General features: G+C 44.4%; 3 protein-coding genes and 1 long non-coding RNA gene across 4 annotated transcripts in view; 3 read left to right on the top strand and 1 right to left on the bottom strand.

Moving 5' to 3' along the window:
* LOC135106303 (uncharacterized) overlaps window positions 1-1,186 on the top strand; it is a 1,422-nt gene extending 236 nt beyond the window's left edge. Inside the window, exon 2 of the mRNA XM_064015178.1 lies at window positions 160-1,186. Within this exon, the coding sequence (XP_063871248.1) occupies window positions 160-1,032 (873 nt within the window). The 3' untranslated portion in view covers window positions 1,033-1,186. The remainder of the gene's footprint in view (window positions 1-159) is intronic.
* Window positions 1,187-11,217: 10,031 nt separating this feature from the next.
* Window positions 11,218-13,211, top strand: LOC135106304 (cuticle protein 7-like). The gene is made up of 2 exons (XM_064015179.1): window positions 11,218-11,337; window positions 12,287-13,211. Exons 1-2 carry the CDS (start codon window positions 11,326-11,328, stop codon window positions 12,911-12,913), a joined length of 639 nt encoding a protein of 212 aa, XP_063871249.1. The 5' UTR covers window positions 11,218-11,325; the 3' UTR covers window positions 12,914-13,211.
* Window positions 13,212-16,407: 3,196 nt separating this feature from the next.
* Window positions 16,408-18,435, top strand: LOC135106305 (cuticle protein 7-like). Its single transcript, XM_064015180.1, has 2 exons — window positions 16,408-16,527; window positions 17,478-18,435. The coding sequence occupies exons 1-2, from the start codon at window positions 16,516-16,518 to the stop codon at window positions 18,102-18,104; spliced, it is 639 nt and encodes a 212-aa protein (XP_063871250.1). The 5' UTR covers window positions 16,408-16,515; the 3' UTR covers window positions 18,105-18,435.
* Window positions 18,436-20,416: 1,981 nt separating this feature from the next.
* Window positions 20,417-22,500, bottom strand: part of LOC135106307 (uncharacterized) — a 20,641-nt gene continuing 18,557 nt past the window's right edge. The window contains exon 3 of the long non-coding RNA XR_010271253.1: window positions 20,417-21,255. This is a non-coding gene — a long non-coding RNA (uncharacterized LOC135106307). The remainder of the gene's footprint in view (window positions 21,256-22,500) is intronic.

Consider the following 22,500-nt stretch of genomic DNA (forward strand, 5'->3'; position numbering starts at 1 on the left):
ATCCCATCCCGCCCTGCGAGTTCTTGCTTGTGACGATGTGGACTAAAAAGTGTGTTGCGGGGCGATGATTGACGTGTGAGTGATGGTGATGTAAAGATGCATCACTCGTTCAGATACTTCGGTTCCTATTGTTGATGCCACTCCTTCCGCCTCCCCCAGACGGCTGCTCTCCTGCTGGCGACATGCAGCTGTTACTGCCTCCTGAAGGGATCGGCGACACCGCTACCCGACGCTGGGCTGTTCCGTAACGCCCCAGCAAGGGAGGTATACAGCTACTCCGTGTCTCACACCGGCAACAGACACGCCTCCGCAGCAGTGGGTCGCAACGCTCCCAGGTTCTCCTTCCCTCCTCGCTGGAACCCTGTAGCAGGATCCCGCCGCACCCCACGTCCAACCACCACCACTACTACCACCCCAGCCACCACCACCACCACAACCACGACCACAGCCGCACCCGCTCCCGAAACTCCTGCCCCAGTGACCTTGGAGCAAGAGGCCCCCATGCCTGACGCTCCAGCCCCTAATGTCCCCAGCCCGGAGGTCCTCACCAGCGATGTTCCTGAGGGCCCTGCCACTGATGTCCACGACTCTGAAGTCCCTAACACTGATGCTCATCTCTTTGAGGTCCACGCCAGTGATGTCCCTACCCATGAGGTCCCTACCAGTGATGTCACTCCGTCCAAGGTCCCTGCCAGAGACGTCCCTGCTCCTGAGTCTCCTTTCCATTTCCTTGTTTCCGACCTTGCAGCTTTCGAGGCCTTGATTCCCTCCATCCCTAATCACGATCCCCCCGCCCCCCACAGACTCGCCCCTAGGAGACCCATCACAGAGGTTCCTGAGCCTGAACTGTCTTACTATCAATATGAGGACAAGCAGGACTACTTCGAAGTGCAGGAGCCTGTGCGCCCCGCCAGACCTGAGCCAGCACTAGAGCAAAACTTTGTCCAGCCCACCACCACCACCCCTAAGCCCCTCTCGCCGGAACAGCACAGATTAGCGCAGTATTCCTTCAGATCAGTTTTCGGCGGGTAAGAAGCAGACACGCAGCATTGCCTCCTCCAGCACTACCCAAGACTTGACGAGCCAGACTGTTGTGTGTTGTGTCTTTCATGACCAGAACCTTAATCTCAGGTGCCACACGAGTGTTAATGTAGCTTTTTTATACTTAAATAAAGAAAAGACTCTTGAGGGACTTTTTACACCTTAAAAAAAAAGGAATATACTCGTATATATGTGTGCGCTATAGATAGATAAATAGATAGATAGAGAGATTGGATAAAGAGATAGACAGATATTGATAGACAGACAAATAAAGACGCATGGTACTTGTGGCGTGACGATCTCATTGTGTTCTCTATGCTCTGATTTTTTTTTTTTTTTTTTAAGCCCGTGAGAGGTCTGTAGAGACCCCTCACCAACAGAGTAGAAGCAAAGAGAGAGAGAGAGAGAGAGAGAGAGAGAGAGAGAGAGACGCAGCATTTCCGTGTTGGTCAAGGCACCGCCACTCGCACTTTTTTCCGTCTACGTGCACGGTGTCCGGTGTGTTGTTCCCTCTGTGGTCTCTTCACGTTTGCGTCAGATAGAGAGGGCGTGATTGTCTTCACGGGACAAGTCATTGTCAGCTTTCGTAGTTAAATCAAAGTCTATAGTGAAAACCATAGCACAGACTGGAAGTAAAACAACGCCATTTTTTGAAGGATAATACTTGAAATTTCTTAAAGTTTTAAAATTGTAAAATAAATCGATCAACAGCACATGATACGCTAAGTTTCTGGTCTTATAGCAGCCAACAATGCCCCGCATGACAACACTGTGGAGGTTCTCGTAACTAAAGCCAAACGTTAATTCCTTTACGGACGCAATGAATCATTCCCGCTGGTCGCGTCTCTCAGCAGCCGTGACTAGGAGCACACGAAGCCACTGTAGTCTCTGAACCACAAAGATAACAGTAAGTGCCTCAAGAAAGGTTCCTGCTTCCTGACGAGCCAACCATGGACGCATCTGTGCACTTATGGCTAGTCTGAGATAAGGATTTCAGGAGTTCTGGCCATACATATTCTAGGCCAGGACACCGGGGCTCGCGTAGGTCCACAGAGCATGGGATCGCACTCTCTAACTTACCAGCGCCAAGTCTCGCTTACCGTGTACAAGCTCTAGTGAACATGATTGGGGTGCTCAAAAGTATTTTCTAGGTAGCAGAGATTAACAAGGCTGCTGCATCGTCACTGTAAATACACACCTGAGAACCTGACTAATCGTTTCTATGACCTTAAGAAACCAAGTAAAAAAACAGAAAACGGATCAGTGGCGCCGTGGATTAGGTAGAGGCCTCTTTTTTTTTTCTTTTTTTTTCAGCAAGTAAACAGCACCGAACACTCACCGCCTCCTTAGGTGCGGCGCGAAGTTACTGAATGTGAGGCGTCATGATGAGAAACGGCAGCCCTCCATTGGTGAGTGTAGTGGACATGTGAGTTTGTTAACGCAGTCACAGAAACGAGTGTAGGTTTCGATGATGACAATGAAACACGGCTTGACTTGCTGTTTTAGTTAAGTTAAAGCTTGTTCCTGCGCTCTCTTTCTTTGCTACATGAACGGTGAAAACTTTTTTGGTCTAACTTGTGTAAGATCGAAATGCGAGTCAACAGCTACTTCAACACTGTCGTTAGTGACGCCCCAGTGACTGTGACACTTTACTGAAGCTGCTGAGCGCTGTTTCGCTGTTAGGCTGTACTTTTGCCATAAACCTTTCAAGACTAATTATTTTGTTACGATACTTTTTGCTTTTAATGCGTTATCAGGTGTACAATATCATTATAAAAGAAACAGATCATGATTTTTTTTTTTTTTTGGCAATATTTGGAATTCTGCCTAAAATGAACTCATCATGTAGCGAACCTATTGATATGTATATTTTTTTCAAGTATGAGGGAGACTGCCCAAGGGAGGAAAATGTATAAATAAATAAATAAATAAATAAGATTAATATAGGAGACGGCACACCTCACTACTTCCAAAAAGAATGGGGAGTAGAAAAATCAAAAGGGGAAGCAAAACTCTCTTGAAACAGCTCACGTCGCAGGCAAGAGGAACACACAGACAGGAAGAGAGTATTCCCAAGACATGCATCGCAGTTCTTATATATCATACTCTACATGAGCGTGGCCACTTCTTGTTTAGTGGTGGCATTATCCTCCAAACAAATACTAAAACTGCCAGGTAAAAGGAAACAGGTAATATGTAAAACAGTCCTTAAAAAAAGACATATATTGATGCTTCATGTTATTCCTGGGAGCACAAGTTCATGAGACTGTGACTGAGCGTTAACCCATAAGTCACACCGGAGCCTGAGGAAATACACACATAAGAAAGAACATGAGAAATAAGGGAAGCTGCAAGAAGCGTCTAATCTTCTCTGAAAGCTCCCTAATGTCTTAGCACTAACAACATGACTAACACACACACACACACACACACACACACACACACACATTGCTTTTACTGTGGTGATATTATTTACTTACTTATTCGTTTATCTATTTATTTATTTGGTTAGTTTGTTATTATCTTTTTCTTTATTGTTGTTATCATGTGTTTACTTAATTTCAGTTTAGAGATGGTGACAAGTAAAGGACATGAGTTTGCAGTGCGGCAATAGTGTTCAGTACGCCAGTGGCATGACTCAAGCTGAAACTTTGTAATGGCTGAAAAGAAAAGAAAGTGAAAAAAAAAAAAAATTCTTGCATTGTCGTATCTTTTTATCATCTTTCATCCCCCACTCTCTTCCTATGCCACCTCTTCCCCCCCTCCCAAATAATATAACTCCACTTCCTAAATAAACTGTTAAACTGACAGGCAGCGCGCCGTGTACGCGTGTTTACCTGATGTAAAACAATAATAGGTCCGGTGCGTTCACTTAACCCTTAAACCGCTGCGATCGCTTATATAATCAAGTCTCTCATATCCCGTGACGCGATAATCGCTTATGTAATCATGAATTTTCGCGGCGGGCTTCGTGTCAGCTGTGTTCTAGCGATCGCTGGCAACTTATTCATACCATCACGAGAGCTTCAAATCCTATGACAATGCCCTCACTCGAGTTTTTGTTAAGCAGAGAACAACACAATTATTTTTGTCTGCGCTCAAATGTACGTTTTCTTTGATATCGGAACAATAGTAATTCATGAGGAACTGCTTCATTCTTCAGTTTTCCTTAAATATGAGCTTTACAGTGATGAAATCTTTATTAAAAGGTGACGCATTAATCTACGAATTATATAAATAAAATGCCACAACTGTGGCATTTTTTTTCCATTTAAAGTGTGTGTGTGTGTGTGTGGTTTAGAAAGACGGTAGCTGTGGCCTCTCATGGCGAGTTTATCACTCCGTTCTTCTTGATTTTTCAGTCCAAACTTGTTCAGAGGAGAAACAGATACATATCATTATACCATATACATTACGTTGCAACTAATATCATGCTCCACTTAGGTACTTCGCAAAATTATATATATATATATATATATATATATATATATATATATATATATATATATATATATATATATATATATATATATATATATATATATATATATATATATATATATATATATATATATATATATATATATATATATATATATACTCGTATATATATATATATATATATATATATATATATATATATATATATATATATATATATATATATATATATATATATATATATATATATATATATATATATATATATATATATATATATATATATATATATATATATATATATATATATATATATTTCTTTTTTTTTTTTTCTTTTTCTTTTTTTTTTTCTTGATTATATTAGTATCGAACATTGTGCATTATCAGTAAAAATAAAGAAAGAAATATTCGCCCATAAGTACCCGAGAGTTCATCCGAATGGCCTTTGAAAATGGTCCCAGTGAGAGCTCAAAATGGTTTCAGTGAGAGCTCAAAATGATGTAAAATAAGGAGACTTATTAGAAACTTTTTTCTTCCTCTCCTTATCCCGTCAGTATATTTAAATGTTGCAAGCTCTTTCTTTCCTTCCCTGTCCCTGTAGTATACCTAAGTGCTACCTTTATTTGTCACAGAAAACGGTATCATTAATGTCTTTTGTGTTAGAGAGAACTACTACACTAACACGGGTCACTTCGCAACATACTCCCCCTCCCCCATCCCTTCGCCATCCCACCCTTCCACCCCACCAACACACACACACACACACACACACAAACACACAGCAACATGAGTTGGGCGTCTTTTGAGAGTGCTGGTTTAGTTAAGGATTTTAGGACTTAGGGACTACATCAACACTAGTCACGCCACACTGCACTTCCCACACAAAAACACAGCAGGAGGTGGGGATCTTTTGAGTGTGTTTGCTGGTTTAGATAATGAATTTAAGACTTAAGAACTACACCAACACGAGTCATCCCTTCACATCGCCAACATGGGTTCAGAGTTTTTGGTTTAGTTTAAGAATTTCAGATTTTGCAAGGTATATGTATGCAAAAACGAAATCTAGCTTTGATTTAACAGCAACGAGAACAGCAGCAACAACAAGAAAATTATCAGCAATAATTAGAGTGGCAACAGGAGCAGCAGCACTGCCACCACCATCAAAACCACCATCACCACCAACACCATCACCAACTACTACTACTAGTACCACTACTATTACTGTTGTTACATATTAAGAAGCTGAAATAATGTGTTTCATAGATGCCATTACCTTGCAAAGTAAATGAAATTAAAATTATTATTAGATTATTATGTTTATTATTACTTTTACTTCTTTACAAATCTTGTTTCTGGATGTCTCATGCGGCAAGACGCGGCCTGTGTGTCAACATGTATGTTCAGCAGAGAAGAAAAATCATTATAGTAAAGACACCAGAAGTATTATTATCATCGTTATTGTTGCTGTCGTTGTTGTTGTGAATAATAATAATAATAATAATAATAATAATAATAATAATAATAATAATAATAATAATAATGATAATAATAATATATTTTATTATTATTATTATTATTATTATTATTATTATTATTATTATTATTACTATCATTATTATTATCATTATTATTAAAAACATAACAACAAGAATAACAATGATGATGGCAAAGAAGAAGGGACGAAGAAGAAGAAGGGACGAAGATGGGAAAATGAAAAACGAGACTTGAGACAAGGACAAAACAAGGCCAACGAAAAAAACAAAAAAAAACACACGAAAGAGAGCAAAAACAAGAACACCAAGAACCAGATGAGCAGCAGAAGGGTTGGCGAAGACTACAGCGCGTCGCATAAAAACCAGAGTGGCTTAGCGTGGCTTGGCGGGAGATCCTACACCTGGCATTGTCTCACCCCCTGCTCCATCCCCATTCCTCCCCACCATCCCCCCGTCAAGGCCAGTATATTCCCCGTCTCCTCTAAGGTCACTATAATGAGTACCTATGCGGAGTGTGCAGTTTAGGGTTTCGCTTTAAAATGGGTTGGGCTGTGGCACCGCAACACTGAGCTTGCATAGTGCTTGTGAAGGTCGTCAGGCGGGTAGACAGGGCAGGCAGGGCTAGACGAACGCTTTGATCAAGGTGGACTGCTACACTGTCATATATGTGAAAAAAAATAAAAATAAAATAAAATAAATAAAATAAAATAAAAATGACAGCGTGTACCTCAAAATTTTCCTGGTTTAAGAATACAAAAAATAAACACATACAAAACAAGGCATAATGTGATGCAGCATTATTCTGTTTTAATGGCTTTTGATTGTCCCTGCGTTTCGTTTTCAACATTTGTGGCTTACATATCATTATTCTGTGCTAGACTATAGACATCTTCTGCACGCCCCAGGTTCTACAAGCCGCGGGGTGCAGTGCGTTAACTAAAACAAACCGTTCACTTACATCAGACCTGCCAATTGTACCTACATAGCATATATATCGTTCCTTGCAATGAGAAATATCGTACATGAGCCATCGAACCTGCAACCTTTGGCCGAGTACTAGTACACAGCCACTCCTCAGCTCATCAACAGTGAAGCTACTGCCTCGCGTGCCACCACCTGTTTGACGACACTCGCAACAGTTGTTATGTAATGTCCGAAGAGACGCTGTGGACACCAATTTCTGCCCGTTCATGAACCTTTTGACTGCTGATGACTGCCTTGTTAATTCATTACAATAACCCTACTTGGTTTTACTGAGCAAGGTTAAAGTTACAGGCGCTTAAATGTTTCCACTCCTCGATCACTGTGTGTTGTCAGCAGTGAGTTGATATTAAACTCAAATTTTGCACCATACAATTTCATCACGCCTGAAGAGAAGCCACAGCCTCACCCAGCGTCGTAGTCAAGGTGTTACCATTGTATGTATTACTAGTTACATTATTTCCCTATTATTAGCCTAATTCACTACTATTTGTCTTACGTTTTAGTCTTTTTTTTATTTGCTAATCATTCACTATCATTCATCTAATATTCAGTTATCATTAATTTATAATTTGTCTAATAATTACTACTTACGCATTAAATTACCTTTAATATTCATGTAGATATATCAGCACTAACTGACTCAACGCCAAGAGTCGCCACAAATGATGAGGGGCAGAGAAAAATGAAATACTTGTAGACCACATTCCGCGAGTCACGTGTCTTGCCTAGCGGCGGAAAAGCACACGAGATGCGGTGATGGCGCTGAGGTGGACCAGGGAGCGTTTCTTAGGCAGGACTGGCAAGGGCGAAGTATTGAAAATGGCGTAATTGTGATTGTGTTGAAGTGCATTCAAGAAAACAGCTCATATACAGTTTCATAAATGTGAGATTATAATCATTACTGTTATTATTACAGGTACTCTTATTTCTGCCGCATAGCCACCTATCACGTCAACACCAGTAGAGCAGGGACACACACACACACACACATACACACGTAAATATGGACATACAGTACTACACACACTCCTGCATGTGTCCACAGCTTGTATTGCACAGAGGAATGCAATTACGGAAGGAACAAGCAACCTGTTAGCATGACGAACGTTCTTTAACTTCCTGACCGATATGGTTTCCCTTCAAGGTTAATTAAATGGAGTAGTGGAAGCTTAAAGTAGATTTTCAAGACACCACAGACAGCAAAAGCAATAGTTGAGTGACCAGTTCGAATCTTTCAGTACCTGTGGTTTTATTTCTACTTTGTGAAATCATCTATTTTTTTTTTTTTTTTTATGTAAGAGGCGCACTGGCCAAGGCAACAAAAAAGTTCGAAAAAAAGGCCCATTTGAATGCCAGTTCCCAAAGCAAGGTCGAAAAGAATCATAAAAAATTGGAGGATAAGTGTCTCGAAACCTCCCTCTTGAAAGAGTTCAGGTCATTCTCGAATGAAGCAACAAATGTTATGTTTTTTTTTTTATTAATAATCAGAAACAAATTAAACTGGAAAAGGATGAAACTGAATTAAAAGGGTTAATAGAAAGACTACTAAAGTAAATCTAGTATACCAAATTCATCTAGAAACAAAACTGACAGCTTAAAATTAATCGCCTAACGCAAAAATTGCATGAGCATTCCTTTTAAAATGACGTAACGATTCTTATACTATAAATAAGTACGTGTATACAAGGTCAGTATTCGTCGGACCCTGGACACCTGGACGCCTCACACCTGCCGTCATTCTCTATGGGCCTCTCTGTCCCGCGCACCACCATGACAAGAACACAAAGGAGGCTGCCGCTTTGCTTACACGTGGCACTCATTGTGTGATACATCTTTTGTGATATCTACGGAAACTTGTAACTCCTGTCCATAAACTTGTCTAATTTTCTCCTGGATCTCTACTACCCAACACCGCTACGCCTCTTTCATGAATGTTACTTTATAAGCACTGATATTCTCTTTTATAAAGGACATTACACATCCTTCTTATCTTCCTGTCATTCTTTGCACTGATCTACATCCCTGTAAAACGGCAACCAAAGCCTCTCATCATAATTTCAAATAAGGTCTTACCAGCGCCACACACACCTTCAATAATACCACTTCTTGTCCTGTTCTACTTGTTCACTACGAGGATGTGCAGACGTCCCTTAGGCTCACGTCTTGTTGCTACCATCTTACGTTTTTTGCTGAGAGCCGATTTTTTCCGTGAATCTTCAGTAGGACCATCTCCACCGCTAAGAGATGAGGCAGAAATGTCAAACGGCTACGATACACCTTTTTGCTCCCCACCACACCCTTGAACACGCCACCTCCATTCCTTGGCCGCCCTGCCCGGGCCAGCCCCGCCCATATGAAGCGGGGCTGGTGGGCAAGGCGTGGCCGCGGCTCGGAAGATAGGGTAGCAACCAGCAGGGTAGGGAAGGCGCCGTGTGCAGGGTGACAGCAACAAGGGGACTTTTTTCAAACTGATTGGGCTCCTAAATAGGGCATACAGAACTGAAGTGATGGCGAGGAGGAAAGGTGCGGCTATGATGGCGATGGTGAAGGAAACAGGCAGTGTGATGGCAGCAGAGGTGATCTTAATAGAGGACAAAGGGTGACCGTTGTTGGGATGGTGACAGGATGACGTGCGGTGAGGGGGACGAGTGGGAGATGGGAGGAATGAGGCTGGGGAGGTGGTGGAGGGAAGGGGCGGGAAAGGACAGGTGGTGGCGGTGGTGGTGTTGGGAGGTGGAGGAAAACCTACCTACCTCGAGGCCCATGAAGTGGCAAGGTCAAGACCAAGAAAGCCACAAAAAATAACAAGACTAGCCGAGTCTGGAAAGAAGACGCCGCCACGGTCAGGGATTCACCAACCAACTCGTCTTCGTCCTGCTCTACACCTCATCTTCCCTCTGCAATGTACTCAGTCTTCTGGCAGCGCAACACTCATTACAGATCCTGATAATTTATACTGATTGACATAACCAACATTCCTACAGTTTTCATTGGTGTGTGTGTGTGTGTGTGTGTGTGTGTGTGTGTGTGTGTGTGTGTGTGTGTGTGTGCGTGCGTGTGTATTAATCTAGTTGTAGTACACAGGGCCAGTTAACATTAGGATAAAAATTTGTCTTCTCACGTATCTTTTCAGTCCTTCCTTTAAATAACACTTTTTTTTTCTTTTTGGTTGGGGGCGATGGCTTTTGTACTGTATCCTTCATTCCATTCCAAACGTTTATACTTGTAAGGGGAAAGTTACATGTTTCCCTGTGTTACTGAGGCATCCTTCTTTTCTCTATTTTTCCCGTGTCTCCTCAAATATTCAGGCTGAAAGAGAGAGAGAGAGAGAGAGAGAGAGAGAGAGGTGGCAGGATGTTGAAGCAAAAGAATGAATGGGGAGCTTGAAGACGCCTTTTACTTTCACTACACAACACTCACTACTGGTTGCCATTGACCAATGATGGTACAGATTTTCTTTTAGTCTCCACAACTTTCATTTTCACTTACGTACACTCAGGCAGAGAACCGCAGTAAGAAAAATAATTCATACTGCCTTCATGCCGAAAAAATAAGAAATAGTAAGATGATGAAGCAATGATGAGGATGGGATACTGGACCAATCTCCTAATTTCTTTGCGTTTTTTCGACATTTCTCTGTCGCTGATGACTCCCGTGCCTGCGTGCCTTGTGCTGTGCCTGGCCCAACCCTCTCCAGCGCCCCTGCAGCCTCAACGTGTCAAAAAACGAAAACTCTCCGGATTTAATCTTACAGACCCAGAAACCTTGAACGCGACCTTCTCTTGTAGCAGTCTGAAAAAACTCCAAGGACGCCGAGCAGAATGCAGAAAGCCAGGGACAGCATCGAGAACTCGAGTCTTGAAGCAGCGAAGTAACCCTCGGACGCTCCTGTGCCTTTTTTTTGTGTGTCCCGCCTCGCCCTCGCCTTCATCCGAGTGTAGGGGACGATGGTGCATTATCTCCTGCAAAGTTGTGTTGATAAAAAACGGCTTTGAATGTTTCAAGGCAACAGTGAACGAACTTCGAAGAAAATCAATGGCGACCTTCACACTGCCATCCCCGTGGACGCCTGTGCTCCTCTGCTACACCCCAGGGGCGACTCCTCCAGCGGCAGGCGACACCCGCGGCCTCGGGATGAGTCTAGGCACCACGCCAGCCCTTGGTGCGTGTGGAAAGACGACTCGGATGAAACAAAACGAGAAAAACGTGAACAGCGGTGGAAGGCCGCGACGGAGGATGCCCCGTAGGAAGAGCCGGGCCAAGGGAGGGCGTGGCCGGCCAGGTATTGCTATATAACCTTCGCCGACTCATCTGCCGGTCATCACTCTGCCACAGTCACCCTCCCAGACACCGCCAAGACTCCGCCATGAAGCTCCTGGTGAGTACACCCAGTCACCACCAACACCACCACCATCAACACCACCAAACACTATCACCATCAAGTACATCAACATCACCAGTACCACAAACTCCACAGCTATCACAGAACACCACTACCATCACCATTACCATCATCAGTTCAAAGGTAATTTCTCCTCGTATTCACTTGCTGCCGCTAATTTCACTTCATGCTGCATCAGTTTCTTGAACTTCAGTATTTCTCGCTGAAATGGATTCAGTATTCACACAAATTTCTTTCTTTTACCTGATGAAAAGAATTTTTGTACAAGTGGGCATAAAGACCTGCACATCGTTCATTACAAAAACAGTCCTGATTTGAAAACGCAATTTCTTATTTTTTCCTATCTTGTTTTGTATTCAGAGTTTTTTGTTTACCATTTCCCACGAAGCCTCCTCTGTCCACTCATTCCACCTTCCTTCACCATGCCTTCCCTGCCCTACCATTCCAGAATTTCTCACCAGACCCTCCCTTCCCACTCACTCCAGTCGTCTTAATTCAAAATCTGTTGATATTTACACATTCATTAAATTTATCCTTTCTCTCTCTCTTTGCACAATGCACGGAACTCAAGAGGATGACTTCCTGAGCATAATGTGTGTGTGTGTGTGTGTGTGTGTGTGTGTGTGTGTGTGTGTGTGTGTGTCGTTAAATTACCCAAAGTAACGCTATTCAAATCATCACTTAGGACGACAGGTACAGTTCCAGAATAATTCCACCAGTGACTACAAGATGTGGGTAAAGACTGAATGTGAACCGCTGAAGGCTGCACAGATCACTACAACTTGAAGGTTACGAGACTGTGACTGATGGGAAGGGACTGGGTAGGACATGGAGGAGCAGGACAAGAAGGGGAGTGTAGAAGGGTGAGGCAACAGGGTGAGTGGAAAGGAGACAGGACAGGTGCAGTAATAAGCCGGTGTTGCAGGTGCTGCTCGCCGCGGCCGCCGTCTGTGCAGGCGCCCCACAAATGCTGCAGCCGCTGCCGTACATCCCAAGCCCCGCCATCGTCTACTCCAGCTCCTTCACGCCCGCCGTCACCAAGATCCAGAAGCCAGGCGTCCAGCTGCACTTCCCCGCCAACGTCAGGTTCGTGGCGCCCGCACCAGTGGCCCAGCCCGTGGTTCAGGCGGTGCCTCACCCTGTCCAGTACCAGGCTCCTGCTGTTGCTGTTGCCCCTGCCCCCGTGGTGGTGGCGGCTGCCCCTGAACCACTCAACGCTCCAGAGCCCCCGATGCCCTCCGTGGGCGTGCCCTTCGTGGGCGGTCAGTTCCACGCTCAGGATGAGCTCAAGCAGTATTCCTTCGGCCACTTTGGCGGCCCCAACACCCGCGTAGAGACCAGGGACGCCCTGGGCCGCACCAAGGGAAGCTTCGCCTACGTCAACCCCAAGGGAGACGTGGACGTGAGGAAGTACGCGGCGGCTCCCGGCATGGGCTTCAAGGTGGCTGCCTCCGACCTGCCCGACGACACGCCCGAAGTGGCCAGTCTCAAGGCCGCCCACGAGAAGAGTTTCCGCACCATCAAGGAAATGATCACGGGAGCCAGGGCGTAACCGTCACTCCGCCCTTTACATGCCTGTCGCCGCCGCTCAAGAGACGCGCGGGCTGGGAACACTCGTGGTTCCCTTCTCGCTGTGATCTCACTGTACAGGGAACGCGCGCATGAAGGAAGTACCCTAATACCATCGACGACGACGACGACGACGACGACAACAACAACAACAACAACAAGCACTGCTTATGTTCCCTTGTCTCCACGTTCGTCACAGAACGAAAAGCAAGCGACGCTAATGAATCAAACTTATAAATAATTATTATCACAGATTATTTACTTAATAAATCTAAATAACACTTCACTCCTCTTATTCCCTTAACCACTCAGTACAAGGAGCCTCTCACACCAACAAGTCTCCCGAGCTCCTTATATATCCAACAGCAGAGTTGCCGTGGCGTGCATGGCAGCCGCCCGTTCGCCAGGAGCTGTGTGTGTCGCTGCACGTCACGGAAGTAAGGCAGGCACCAGCTTTGAATAAATGTTGTATCTATTAGTAAATCATTCAAATACCTTCACGTAGATTATTAATGTCTTGACTTCTTCATTGTTGCTTCTCATAAACTACCGACTCTCGAGGTCTGTCTCGGTCTAGATCATCGTTAGTCTGGTCCAGACACACGTAGCTCCATAAAAGACGATGGGAAAAATGCAGCATCATACATTAACTATCCAGCACCCTTCTTCTAAATTTTCAGCACAGACATCCCAACCTGTGCCTCAAGACACCCTAGAAATTAGACAGCCACTCAGCTGGTGTGCGGCGTGAAGTGCACGACACCTGCTGCGGCACCAGGCAAGTTGTCTGCTGCACCACACACTGTCTCTCTACGTAAAAATGTACTTGACAGTATCAGCAGGATTTATTTTTTTCTTTTACTGGTATGATAAATACATGACTTCATGAAAGGATCCTGAAAAGACACAACACAATGAGTTCAGCCCTGTAGCCTCTTACAATCACTAATGGTAAGCCGCCCTGCCAGCCATGCGTTAATAATTCCTAACAGCAATGAAATATCTAATTCGAGCAATGTTTCGGAAAACAAACACTGTATCCATTACGGAGTACAACTGATAATGAAGACAACGTTAAGAAAATATGTTTTACCTCTAAGGGAACTGTAAGGTGAGTGAGGCACAACGAGGAACGCTGTCCACGATGGTGATAACTCACTCACACGACGGTTATTATCACCACGTAAATAAAGCAGAAAATTCTTTAGATAACACACTTCACTAAAACGCACACAGGAACATTCCCAGCATTTCTCTGAGTAAAACAACGTACAAGAATGCACCGCGGTTCTAGTTCCGCCACAGACAGCTACCTCACCTCCATTGTGCGCTGTGCATAAAGAGAAGGACACAAGACACGGAAGCAACATTCATTCCAGGGAGGATCAGAGAAATAAGCGCGTCCTTCCACTTACCAGCGCTGTACAACTATCTTCGTCTTAAATTCAATCTTTCTTCACCCTCCTTCCTTTCTAACTCCCTCTTCTACCTCCTCCTTCACCCTAACCTCCTTCGTCTTGATTCTAACCTCCCTTTCAATAATTCCAATCTCCTTTCTCTTAAATTTATCCTACCTCCTCTTAATTATAACATCCTTTCTCTTAATTCCATCCTCTCCGTCTTTATTTCAATCTCCTTTTCTCTTAATTTCATTGTCCATTTTCTAAACTCAAAATCCTTCTTTATTCTAACCACTTCGCCCCTTCCTCTTGACTCCAACCTCGTTTCCTCTTAATTTCAGCTAACGTTCTCTTGATTGCAACCTCTTTACTCCTGATTCTCTGATTTTTAGGCTCTTTCTTCTTGACAATAATAATTTTCGTCTTGGATTCCAGCCTCCTTCCTCTTCGCTGAAACTTCCTTCCTCTTATATTTAATTTCAGTCTGATCCCCCTGAACGCCAACTTCTCTCTTGATCCTAGCCGTCTTTTTCTTAGCTGAAATCTCCCTTATTCCAATCTTCTTAATTAAACTTCTTATGAAATCCGATCTTTTCCTCTCATTTTAATTTACCTATTTTTATTTATTTATTTATCAGTTTCATTTCATTTTTATTTATTTTTTTTATAACCAAATTTAAGCTTTTGACTGAAACATCTAAGGCTGGTGGTGTGCTTATTGTGAATTTTCAGTAAAGACTTCCATCCCCATATCAGCATAAACGCAGTATTTACATTCACCATCATATACGCGAGCAGGCACTTTGAATGTAGCAGGTGCCATAAAAACCTGCGACTCCTGCATTGTGACTATTCCCAGGGAGGCAATGTATTTTAAAAGTATCGGTTCTCAAGTGTCCGATGCCTACCTAATACATTCACTCAGTTGTTGGGGAGAGCTGGTATGCCGCGATGTGGTTTTCTTGGAAGGTGCGTGCTAATGTTTAAGAATATGAACTGAACCCTAAAAACAAAAGTTCGGTATTAAAAAGGAAGTTAAGAAGGTTGGAGGTAAGAAGAAAAGAGACTAAAAGGAAGAGGTTTGAGCTGAGAGGAAGAAGGTTCGGTTCAAGGAGGAGGTCGGCTAGCAATATCTTGGGTATGTCAGATACAATAGAAACTTCACAGCAGACACGCAGGGATGTCGTTGCCCTACGTGGAGCGTGCCACAGGGATTGTAATATCGCGCGGCAGCTTGGCATCCACCGCCGCACGACAGCTGCTGGAAAAAGCGGCAGGCAGAATCAAGATGGTAGTGCACATTACGCCTCTGGTTGGCCGCTCTCGCTGCACCATCGCCAAGGAGGACCAAGTAAATAATGCTACTGACATGGCAGACCGTTGATGGTATTGAGTAAGGCACTGTAGTGAAATGTGCTGGTGTGGATACAATGTTGGCAATGTTACGTAATATCGCTAACCATCAACAGCTTCCATATTTGTGTCTTATTGTATTTCTAATAGGCCACAATTAATGCCATTGCTCTAGAAATTCCCGTTGTCTTCATCCGCATACGCACCGCCCAACGACTAAGGTGCGGCGATGAAGCAATCCGGCGTAACCTTCACCACGTGGATCTGAAAGGTACCAGCCAAGCAGAATGCAGAAAGCCAGGGACAGCATCGAGAACTCGAATCTTGAAGCAGCGAAGTAACCCTCGGACGCTCCTGTGCCTCTTTTTTGTGTGCCTCGCCTCGCCCTCGCCTTCATCCGAGTGTAGGGGACGATGGTACATTATCTCCTGCATAGGTGTGTTGATAAAAACCAACTTTGAATGTTTCAAGGCAACAGTGAGCGAGCTTCGAAGAAAATCAATGGCGACCTTCACACTGCCATCCCCGTGGACGCCTGTGCTCCTCTGCTACACCCCAGGGGCGACTCCTCCAGCGGCAGGCGACACCCGCGGCCTCGGGATGAGTCTAGGCACCACGCCAGCCCTCGGTGCGTGTGGAAAGACGACTCGGATGAAACAAAACGAGAAAAACGTGAACAGCAGTGGAAGGCCGCGACGGAGGATGCCCCGTAGGAAGAGCCGGGCCAAGGAAGGGCGTGGCCGGCCAGGTATTGCTATATAACCTCCGCCGACTCATCTGCCGGTCATCACTCTGCCACAGTCACCCTCCCAGACACCGCCAAGACTCCGCCATGAAGCTCCTGGTGAGTACACCCAGTCACCATCAACATCACCACCACCACCAGCAAATCACAAACACCACCATCACCACCATCACTGTCATCACCAAACATGAACACATAACCCCTCTCACCATCACTACCACCAACAACACCAAATACCATTACTATCACCTTCATCATCACCATCATCACCACTACAAGCACCACCATTACCAAACAGTAATACTACCACCACCACCATTACCATTTCAAGACGATCTTCGCATTCACGCTGTACTTAGTCTTGCTCGAGTGCCCCTCGTTAAAACAGATTTAACATCCCTCACAAAATTTCCCTTCTTCAACTTGATATATATATACATATTTTCTGAATATCCTTCACTCTAGTAAACCTTTAAAGCAACAGAAAATGCATACCTGCAGAGCGTACTGCTTAAAATATAATATTTGTGTTATGGAGTAATTATCTTGAAATTCATCACTGTATGTACACCACTTTTTACACTGCGTTTGTTAGAAGGGTTGACGTCGCTGATGGGGGAAAGCGTGATTGTGGCCGCTGAGTTGGGGAGAGAAAGGTACACCCCAAACACAATGAGCAACAGCTGCGCCTGTGCCACTGAGCGAGATCTTTGTGTGAATATCTCAGAACTCTGTCATGATAAGAATAGAAACTACTGCAGCTTAAGGGTTACATGATGCAGAGTGAGTGTGAGTAGAAGTGTCAGGAGAGCAGGAGAGGTGGGACACGAGGGAGGAAGGTGGGCATGACAGGTGTGACAGGAGTGGGGTAGGTAACCAGGACAGGTAGGACAGGAGCAGTGTAGGTAAGCAAGACAGGTAGGACAAGGAGAGGGGTAAAAGAGTAGGGCAGGTAGGACAGGAGTGGAGTGAAGAAGTAGGGCAGGTGGGACGGGGTGCTGGCTGGGGAGCAGGAGCAGGACAGGTGCAGTAATAAGCCGGTGTTGCAGGTGCTGCTCGCCGCGGCCGCCGTCTGTGCAGGCGCCCCACAAATGCTGCAGCCGCTGCCGTACATCCCCAGCCCCGCCATCGTCTACTCCAGCTCCTTCACGCCCGCCGTCACCAAGATCCAGAAGCCAGGCGTCCAGCTGCACTTCCCCGCCAACGTCAGGTTCGTGGCGCCCGCACCAGTGGCCCAGCCCGTGGTTCAGGCGGTCCCTCACCCTGTCCAGTACCAGGCTCCAGCTGTTGCTGTTGCCCCTGCCCCCGTGGTGGTGGCGGCTGCCCCTGAACCACTCAACGCTCCAGAGCCCCCGATGCCCTCCGTGGGCGTGCCCTTCGTGGGCGGTCAGTTCCACGCTCAGGATGAGCTCAAGCAGTATTCCTTCGGTCACTTTGGCGGCCCCAACACCCGCGTAGAGACCAGAGACGCCCTGGGCCGCACCAAGGGAAGTTTCGCCTACGTCAGCCCCAAGGGAGACGTGGACGTGAGGAAGTACGCGGCGGCTCCCGGCATGGGCTTCAAGGTGGCTGCCTCAGACCTGCCCGACGACACGCCCGAAGTGGCCAGTCTCAAGGCCCTCCACGAGAAGAGTTTCCGCACCATCAAGGAAATGATCACGGGAGCCAAGGCGTAACCGTCACTCCGCCCTTTACATGCCTGTCGCCGCCGCTCAAGAGACGCGCGGGCTGGGAACACTCGTGGTTCCCTTCTCGCTGTGATCTCACTGTACAGGGAACGCGCGCATGAAGGAAGCACCGCGACACAGTCCAGCACAACGCAGTGGTGTGTGCGTGGCACCAACATGCACACCATCGACGACAAGAAAAACAACAACAACAACAACAACAACTACTTCTGTTCGCTCGTCTCCTCGTTCGTCATGGAACGAAAGCCAAGAGACGGTGATGAATCAAAACTGTAATTATTAACACAAATAATTATTTACTTAATAAATATTGTCTATACTTCACTGCTCTTATTTCCTTTTTATCAATATAGGAATATTTGCTTTCCAATCCTTGATTTGATCTTGAGACTCAAAGTTTTGTATATTCATTAGATCAAGTCACAGTCGCCATACAATTAGACTATAGATAAATCAAAAGGAGTTATAATACATTTATACGGTGCATTTAATAGAATTTAGAGCCAAGCCATAGAAGAGAACAACTGGTTACTGTGGCAAACAGAATAAAAATGCGATATCACTTAATTTTAGTGAATGATCAGTAACATTCCGGACAGTATTGCACAACAGTTCCTGCTCGCCACAACAAACGATTCAGTTTAATTCCCTGAGTATTTATATGTTATTTGGTTAATATATAAAACTAGATACCGCCATAAAATGAGATCACTGTAGACCAGCTGGCAGTCAAGACCTCTCCCTCGCCCTTCATCCCACCGTCTCCACAGAGCTGAGTCCTGCACAGTGCAGCGCCCGTCAACCAGGTATGGCAGAGTAAGAAAACTGGTAGAAATGTAAATACTTGCAATTTGATCTTCATTAGCTTGAGACCGTAATGTTATTATAAAACTTTATTTCCATGTATATGGCGAGGGTGGGGAGTATAGTGAAGGGGACGAAAGTTCCTTATGAGGAAGAGAGGCGTGTACCAAGATAGACATAGAAGTAAACGGAAGGTTGGAAATACAAGGGGCTGTGAGGCAGGGATGCGTAAAGCTCCCGTTGTTGTTAATTATGAATGTGGAAATTACATGAGAAATGACGGCAAAGGCTTGACCGAAAATGTGTGTAACTGATGGCAAATAGTTATTGAATACATTTATGTTCAGAAAGTGAGCATAACTTGCAACGGGCCGTAACTGTGCCTGATAAAGTGAGGCGGCTAATTTCAGTAAAAGGGATCATGTCGTCGCAGGGTAAGGATTTGATATCCTAAAGAATGTAAATCGGTTCAGTGGAGAAAAAAAAAAAACATAGGATATACATGAATTTAAGTATCTTAGTTCATTAACGTCCAAGTGTGGAAGAATGAACGGTGAGACAAAAAAAATGGGTTGTGCAACAGCGAAGAGTGGTCGGACCTCTTGGGTGTAAGTTGAATGAGCGCATAGTAAACGAGGATAAAAATAAATAAGTACATAGATAACTAAAACAGTGTGCGATGGAGTAATTGCACCAATTTGCGTGGTATGAAAAAGGTCAAAGATCCAAGAATTACCCAAGAAATGTCTGCGGCGAGGGAAGAATAGATGGTGAGGACAATGAAGGTGTACAAGTATGTAACAGATTTGGTGTGCCAAGTAAAGGCGGTGCCTCGTCTCCCTCTGCCATACCATGTGCCGTCTCTTGCATTCTCTCTTTGTCTACTACATCGAGCCCAAAGACTTGGAGCCCACGCATCCTTGTCTGCTCTTCCCAGCCTCCAAGTGGCTGTGATTCAAAAGGAGCAGCGTCGATTTGCCTTATAGGCGGCTTGATTTCGATGGATGAGTGGTGACCGGTGTGAAGATTCTGCTGGGAACACTCAGCAATAACTGGTGGGTGGCATAGTCTTATCTTGGCCTCTTTAGGGTGTGCAGTAGGCGCCGGCGCCCATCATGTCCTTAGTTTGTCTGGGCGATGGAGAAACCCTCGGCGCTTTATTCATGGTGGACCTGGGCGTGAGTAGCCGTGGTGAGAGGAGACTCTTTGTGTGAACACAAAGAACATTGAGCGGTGTCACCCCAATTAGGAATTCGCGCACACCTGGAGTGTGCAGGCCGCAGAGTTTATGGAGGAGTGGCGGTCATTCACCCAGTAGTACGTGTGCATGTATGAGGCACAGAGGGAAATGCCAGGGTATATATATATATATATATATATATATATATATATATATATATATATATATATATATATATATATATATATATATATATATATATATATATATATATATATATATATATATATATTGCAGAGGAAGGTATAGACGCACGGTACCGGCAGCATTCTTTTATTCCTAGTTAGGCTTCGGGAAATACAATCCTGCCTTCAGATTCTCATCTGAAGACAGGTAAAAACCACTAAAATACTAAAGAACACTTCTCTTGAAGGAAGGAAGGAAGCGACTGACCTGCTGGCATTTTATCTTCCCAGAGATGGTTGCATGTGAACATATTACCTCACCAATCTAAAATTTTCTTCCATTTAGAAGAATCTCTCTAGCAGCACGATTTTTGCAGTCTTGGCCAAATATTGATCAGTTTATAGAATATTGTAAACTTGTGCATTGCTCCATGGCGATAAGATGTTGAATGTGAAAACTCTGGAAATCACCGATCTCTGCTTTTCTTATCACTATTATCACTTTCATTTTTCCCATTATATAAAATTTCTTCTTCACCTTCACAGGAAACTCTCTGAAGTATTGTGAGAACTTTAGGAAACACTGATCTGAGAGGAGGCTGATGGCTGAGACTCAGGAAACACTTCTCGCAAACCACGCCACCAAACCACCAAACCAGCAGCGACCATCGCTGCTTTAGAGAGGTCTGTTGATCATTACATGATGATATAATATGTGAAGCATTCATAACACACATCCTAAAACAGGACCGCCAGATGCACTCATGCTGGCAGGAGGAAGACACACAGCTGCACCACGATCGCTGCGCTAATGTATTAACAATGTGCAGATCAATGAAATGTGAGACTTACAGAGTGCAAGGTGTGAAGCACAAGAAAGTGACGTACCTGCAAACACAAACAAAAGACGTGACCACACAGCTCCTGCAGGGAAGGGCGCTGTGTGCGTCCAGCAATGCGGTGGTGCAACCTGAGAACATAAAAAAGTTAATAGACTTCAAGCCATCGCACTGGAGGGCAAGGATTTCCATCACCATCTAGATTGACACAACACAATGACTACGACGTACGCACGCAAAACATACACCAAGCACAGTCACGGGTAACACCTTTTTAGGATGGACTCAGAACATAATACTTGGAAGAAATTCTTTATCCCTCAGACTCCATGACGGACACTTAGTGAACCCGTGGCTTTATCAGCCAGGTGGCCTCTGCCCTTCAGTGGCTACACGATGCGCCTCACTCACAGTAATCATTAAGGGTGTGATTCACTTCAGCAAAGATTAGTCTGTTCAATTCACGTTTTATAAATAACACACACACACACACACACACACACACACACACACACACACACACACAGCGGGATGGTGGCAAACTGGAGTCAAGAGGCGCGCTGACCCATAATCTCGCACACAAAAAAGAGGGATTCAGTCAACACGTGTGATTAACCGAGGAAGTGATTTGAAGTGGTAGACGCGTGGCGGTGATAAAGTTGGTGTGTGTGTGTGTGTGTGTGTGTGTCCCAGTCACGGTGGGTGAGACAGCCACGCTCGGCGCCAAAGGCAGGCAAGCACTGTTTCACTGCATCAGTGACATGAAATAGAAACAAAATAAAAATGAAGGACAAATTTCCGTGATTTCGTTGTGCTTTGTTCAACAAGTGAATTGCTCATCAGCATAACAATGAATTCACAAAAAGGGAAACCAAAAACTAAAAGGACCAGCTTCCAAATGATAATGATCACAAGTAAATGGTATTGAGACAATGACGCAGCATGTCTCAAGCTGACCGCCCTTCGCCTCAAAGACGCTTTTTACGGAAATTCAATTATGTAATGTACAAATAAACGAGGAACAATGTAAGAACACTATATGGATAAAATCAGACGGGGAATATCTGAATTTCAAATGTTGTTGTCATTATTTTAATTAATGAAAATGTATGGGAATGAATTAGGACTGAAATGGAGAATTCATCAGAAAGAAATTATTTAATCTGATTTTGAAGTTATAAAAAAAGAAATGACAAGTTTGCCAGCTGCTTTGCGCTACGATGGTAAAATAAAGTATCATTTACTAAATAAACTGAATGGAACTGCATGGAAATTTAGTTTTGAATCTAGTTTGTAAAATTCTGATTTAGTGCTGCGTGTACTGCAGGCTAATTTTGCCTTGAGTATAAACAATAGCCTTAATTTATTAGTTAAAA

This window comes from Scylla paramamosain, chromosome 13, assembly GCF_035594125.1.
Source record: "Scylla paramamosain isolate STU-SP2022 chromosome 13, ASM3559412v1, whole genome shotgun sequence".
Taxonomy (NCBI): Eukaryota; Metazoa; Arthropoda; class Malacostraca; order Decapoda; family Portunidae; genus Scylla; species Scylla paramamosain.